Source organism: Chenopodium album, chromosome 26 (assembly GCF_948465745.1).
Source record: "Chenopodium album chromosome 26, dcCheAlbu1.1, whole genome shotgun sequence".
Classification (NCBI taxonomy): domain Eukaryota; kingdom Viridiplantae; phylum Streptophyta; class Magnoliopsida; order Caryophyllales; family Amaranthaceae; genus Chenopodium; species Chenopodium album.
The window spans coordinates 32,969,966-32,976,211 of NC_137859.1; the positions used below are offsets into that span (position 1 = coordinate 32,969,966).

The 6,246-nt window shown below is 34.1% G+C and overlaps 1 protein-coding gene across 1 annotated transcript; it reads right to left on the reverse strand.

Annotated features, from left to right (window-relative positions):
* Window positions 1-3,434: 3,434 nt before the first annotated feature.
* On the reverse strand, window positions 3,435-5,792 carry LOC145616546 (methylsterol monooxygenase 1-1-like). Its single transcript, XM_081671292.1, has 5 exons — window positions 5,318-5,792; window positions 4,527-4,849; window positions 4,266-4,413; window positions 4,083-4,115; window positions 3,435-3,731 (listed from the first exon to the last, which is right to left on the reverse strand). Exons 1-5 carry the CDS (start codon window positions 5,645-5,647, stop codon window positions 3,681-3,683), a joined length of 885 nt encoding a protein of 294 aa, XP_081527418.1. The 5' UTR covers window positions 5,648-5,792; the 3' UTR covers window positions 3,435-3,680.
* Between the last annotated feature and the right edge of the window lie 454 nt (window positions 5,793-6,246).

Genomic DNA, 6,246 nt, shown 5'->3' on the forward strand with positions numbered 1-6,246 from the left:
CAGCAGCCAACAACTAACAGTCAATTGTCATTTGTCAAACAAGATCTTGTTTGGTTCACATGGGAAATAACTTTCCACTAAAATTTATATTTCACAGGAAATTTTTCCCTTATGATTTTCTTAGGAATTAAATTATTTTTGTTAGGAAATTCAAATCACCAAGGGGGGAGTTGGTGAGTGATTTCCCATGATTTCCTTGCAATTGCTATTTTCCATGTTTAACTTATTTTCCTCCAACCAAACATAATTTCTTTTTAATACTTCTTAGAAAATTCTATTTCAAGGAAAATGATCAACTAACCAATCAACACCTATGAATTTAAAAAATTACACATGAAAAACGTCTAAGAAAGTACGTATTAGATTGAAACTTATTTTTTTAAAATTGTTAAAAGTAAAAACCCACCTTCTTAAAATGTTATTCACCTTCCTAATTACTTGAACAAAATCTAAATGAGATGAGGTAGGACGAAGTGTTGATTAAGCTCTCCAATGTGGGACACTCACAAGTGATACACATTGGGTTCCAACACTCCCCCTCACTTGTGAGTGTCCTTAGAATTAGAGCACACCAGAAGGTACAATATAAATCCTCTTTGGGAATGAACATCCAATAGAGGCCCCTTAACCAGTGGCTTGACAAATACCCAGTTATAAACGGCCCAACAAACCTGGGCTCTGATACCATGTTAAATTTCGAAACAATATGAAATGGGCTTGGGAAACTCGAACAAGGAAGAGGAGAGTTAGGTCCACAAACAAAGCTTGGAGCTTCCATACTAAAACTAATTGGCAATAGTAGGAGTTACTCCTCTACCTTATAAAGTGGAATCACCTCTCCTCTTTCTCCAATGTGGGACACTCACAAGTGATACACATTGGGTTCCAACAGCTACCAGTCAATTCATCGTATTATGTACTAGTATATTAAAAATATTTAAGGATTGACGAGTAATTGTAGAATTATCAATTTTGAAATTCGGTTTCAAAAAAAAAAATCAATTTTGAAATTCATTTGTTTTTCCTGTTTCGTGGTGGTGGTGTCGACAACAAATTAATTTTGGTAAAGATGTGCCCAATATGCCAATAACTAACCTACAATATTAATTTGTTTCCTTTGTCAAAAAAAAAAAAAATAAAAATAAAAATTTGTTTAGTATAATGAGTACAAGCTAAATGGAGTAAAATTCATTATTTTTGGCCCCTTTAATCCATTATTGCTGTATTGCGTTTACATTTGTAAAACAATCCTTTCTATTGACAAAAATGACAATCATTGCCGCAATACATTTAATTTCTTGATAAAATCATTCCATTATTAATTTAAAAATATAAACAAGCAATGACAACTCAAAAATTTAATGCCTCAACACGTTTAATTACTTGATAAAATTGTTACATTAATGATTCAAGCAATGACACCCCAAAAAGTTAAGGGGTATGCCCTAGGGGTGACTTGTCTATCACGTTTTAAACATAACACAAGACTACAAGTATAAGGATGACAATGCAAAGACTTGCTTAACTCAAACACATCTATATGATCATCGCGCCAATTAGTAATTAAGATAAATTCCATACCATTTTCACAAATAAACATATATACGTCGATAATCAGAGACGTCTTTTTTATTATATACACTTATAACAAATTAGAGAGAACATAAGGGAAAAAAGTCTAGAAACCTGCAACCCAAAGCCCCCAACAAGGTTCCATAGTAAAACCAAGGATTTTTTGTGAAAAACTACCTTTTAAACTCCGGATTTTGGGAAAAACTACCCTAAAAACAAAATGTTGTAATTAACTACCTTATAAAGTATAAAATGTTGTAATTGACTACCTCCCACCGGAATACACATTTGACTTTTGTTTCCCGACGTTGACCATGTCATGTGAGGGTCACACGAGCCTTTAATGACTTAGTTCCTCCCACTTTCCCCCAAATTTTCCCGCTTTACACCAACTCTTTCCCTTAACAATACGATTAATAATATTTTATATTGCTTATTTGCAATCCCTTTGATAATTATATGGGCTGAATTGGTGTAAAGCGGAAAAATTTGGGGAAAAAAGGGGGAATTAAGTCATTTAAGGGTCACGTGACATTGTCAATGTCGGGAAATAAAAGTCAAATGTGTCATCCGGTGAAAGGTAGTCAATTACAACATTTGATACTTTATAAGGTAGTTAATTACAACATTTTGTTTTTAGGGTAGTTTTCCGCAAAATCTGAAGTTTAAAAGGTAGTTTTTCACAAAAAGTCCTAAAACCAATTAGCAATAAGTGAAGACTGTAATGTAGCTCGATTGGGCTATAAACTAATAGCCCTTTGCTTTCTATTTTAGTGTGGGACAAGCATATTTACTTGCTACCAAAGCAACTTTCACCTCTTTGTCTTTTTCTAATATATATTACGGAGTATAATCTATCTTGTATTAGCACGCGCGTAAAAAAAAAAAAAAAAATGCTACAGTGAGCACTCCGTGTATCCAATATTAAAACTGTAACTAATAAGAAACAACCAAGCGGTTTTAGAATTAGAATTAGATCTAGTGATTTCGTTTTCGAGTAATAATACTAGGAATTCTATAGCAGACAATTCTGGTTCTCTTTTATTTCTAAACTGAAACCAGATGACTCCCTAACTTAATTTTCAAGAAAGTGAATAATGAATCTGTTGAGCCCATGAACAAACCCACATGTGAGTGAAAGTGTTGTCCCATATTAAAAGAGAAATATTGGGATGTGTATCCCACATTGAAGAAAGAAGAAAGTCGTGTCCACTTTATAAGGCTAAGGGGTTACTCCCCTCATTGCCATATGGTTTTGAGGTGGAACCTCTTTGGTCGTATAAAGTGGACAGTTGTGGCGGGTGTGGTCCGGGCCCGTTTATCATGGTATCAGAGCCCAAGTTGGGTTGCGTTGTAATCTGGGCTAGATTATGGACAACTCACATGTAAGGGGGAGTGTTGAGCCCATGAGCAAACCCACATGTGAGTGAAAGTGTCTTTCCACATTGAAGAAAGAAGAAAGTCGTGTCACTTTATAAGGCTAAGGGGCTACTCCCCTCATTGCCATATGGTTTTGAGGTGGAACCTCCTTGGTCGTATAAAGTGGACAGTTGTGACGGGTGTAGCCCGGGCCCGTTTATCAGAATCCTTATTTGAGATTTCTTATATATGCTTCGTCCCCATGACTTTTAAGGTTATTAGGTTGATTCACCAATGCCTTAAAGCCAAAAATTGAAAATCATGGACTTTTAACAGAGAGCCAATCAACCAAATTTAATTGCTATTTTAACATGCATCATATCGTACAATGTATGGAATTATTGAATAGATCTTGCCATTTACTAGCTTTTTTTTTTTTTTTGAAGGATGCCATTTACTAGCTTAAGGGAGCTAATAAGGTAGCTTAAAGATACTCAGAAAAATGGCATCGATGATCATAGCTAGATTGATTAATTAAGCTTTATTAACTCCATATATATAAGGGTGCAATAAAATTACAATTTACAAAAAAAGAAAAAAAAAAAAAAGTTGTACTAAACTACATCATGTAAAGAAGGGGCACCCTTTGACCAGTAGCAAAGCATAGGTAAGCTTTATTTGCTTATAATAACAACTTATGGACATCTGACTTGAGGTCGATCGATACAATGAGCGCCAAGGATATATCCCTAATCGATTTTGAGCCCTTGTTGGCCGTTGCTGCTCGAATTTTCTTTCGACTGCATAAAAACCATTCACCAAAATTATCTATGAATTCAGTGGCGTACGTAATAATGCCGATGAAGTTTAATTAAGTACGTGAGTGATGTGTAAATAAACCTATCACACTTAACATTATATCTAAAAACCATTTAAAAAGACTAATCTTGTTTTGATAACGCTTGCTTCATCTGTTCCAATAATATTGCAACAAGGATGAAATTACGCATCTCAAAGCACATTTTATAATTAAATATCTATAACTGTATAGGTGTAAAAATTATAAAAAGTTGATATTGTGAAAGTATTTTATGAAACGGATCTAACAAGATTCAACATGACTATAATCCACGTGACTCAAAAAGGTGTACCTTTGCAAGGAACTTCTTCTGGTAACGATAGCCCTGATAAGACATCACCAGATGTATAGGCATCAGTGTCATATAAATTGATGATAAAAGACTAAGGCCATATTTGTAAATCGTAAACCATAAACTTTTGTGAACTAATAAGGTCATAATTAACTTACGATAAAACAAAATGTAATTAATCACCTTATCAGTCCCATAGATGTAATCACAGTAAGTGAAGACCGAAGCAAAATTACTATGGCTTTGTCCTCCAACATAGTGATGGTAATCATGGTACTCCGCGCCACCATAGAACGGAATGTACTTTGTTGGCGTCCATGGAAAGTCATATCTACATGACAAGTTCTAAAACATTTCAAAAATCTACTCATAAATAATTTCGAAACATAATATACGTAGTAAATAAGTTATACGGTGGTAATATAAGCATCCGTAGTCCTGTACCCGCAATGAGTTTCAATAGCCTCGATGTGTCGCAAGACCATCCACAACAAGAATGTAGTGATATGACCCGGAACCATGGCCGGACCAAGAAACGATGGAAACCCAAGGATTAGGATTTCGGACCAATGTGAATAGGGGGCTGCAAAGCCAATAGGGGCGGTATACTCATGGTGCACCTTATGAATGTTCTCGTACCCCCATTTTGAATGCAAAAGTCTATGAAGCCAATAATTTGTGTAGTCCTCAACTACCAAATATACTGTTAATTGTATCAATATTTCCCATTTTGATGGCAATGGTAATCCTGTCCGTATCCCAATGAACTGCCACACATCATCATCAACCAATACAAAATAAATGCAAAATTAAGAGTAATCATCACAAGGAAAAGATTGATCGAAATAATCATCATAATAACGATTAGAAGTATGTGAAATCTTGTTAAATTCAGATTAAAATGAATTTTTAAATTTTCTTGCTCTGAAACTGAAATATTTCTAAAAACCACCCTACTTTTTGTCCTTTGAATATATCCAACTTTTGCCTTTTTTTTCAATACAAAGTACACTGACATTGAGCATCTGAAAAACTATAAAAACTTGATCCGTCAATTGAAATAAATTAATTACTCGTAAGTACTATGTTGTCACTAGAATAAAGTAAAAATTAAGAATAATATATGGAAAATAAAACGTGGATTATTTGTTTTCAGTAATATAAACATCTAATTCAAGACTTATAATTGATGGCCATGAATAGATAAAACAAAACGAAATAAAAAATGGACCGACCTTGTAAGCAGGGTAGGAAACCAGTTGAAGCGGACCTACGACGACGAAAAACAACTTGATCACGGCCTTATAGCAAGACATGATCTCAGCAAACGATAACCTCACTTTAGGCTGGATTTTGTACCGCGCAATGTTGGACGTGCCAAGAAGCTCAACAACGACGAGTGGAAGAGGAATTAGAGTAAAAACGACGTAGAGGAAGATAATGTTATGGCAGAACAAAATGAAATCTGATTTATTAGATGAGTAGTTGAACCATAGAGTTTCTGCATAGGTGAGTGTACGATTAAAGGCCGTTTCCGCCTCGTCAATTGTCTTGTAAGGCAACATTGTGGAACTTTCCGGCCAGCCGGAGAGCTAGAGATTATTGGTGTAGTGGTGTGCTTGAGCTAATTGAGGTTGTTAATTTTTCCTCTGTTTTAATTTCTTTGATTTTGTTTCTTTTGTAGTAGGATACAGAGTACTAGCCACAAAGAAATTATCCTTTAATAACGTAATTATTTTAACTAAAAAAGGAATGATGCTAACGAGTGCAAACAAACAAACTACACTCCTTTAACGATCCACAAAATTTAAGACGTCAATTCTTGGGAAATCATATAATTACCACCTTATCACCTATTATGGTTTACATTATAGCAATTACCACAAATTATTTGGCATTATTTTTGATTTTTTTTTGAAAACCAAAAACTAAAAACAGGAAACAGGAAAAAATGTTTCCTCTTTTCTGTTATCAGTTTTCAAAATTATCATGACTTAAATAAGTTTGACTAATTTTTTATTTATGACATATATCATACTTCCTTCGTTAATGGTTAATTGCAACAAATGGGTATTATTTGTAAGATATAAAATATTCCTTTGTTGCAATTAACCATTAACGGAGGAAGTATGACTTTAATAAACAAAAAATTTAAAAACAGACC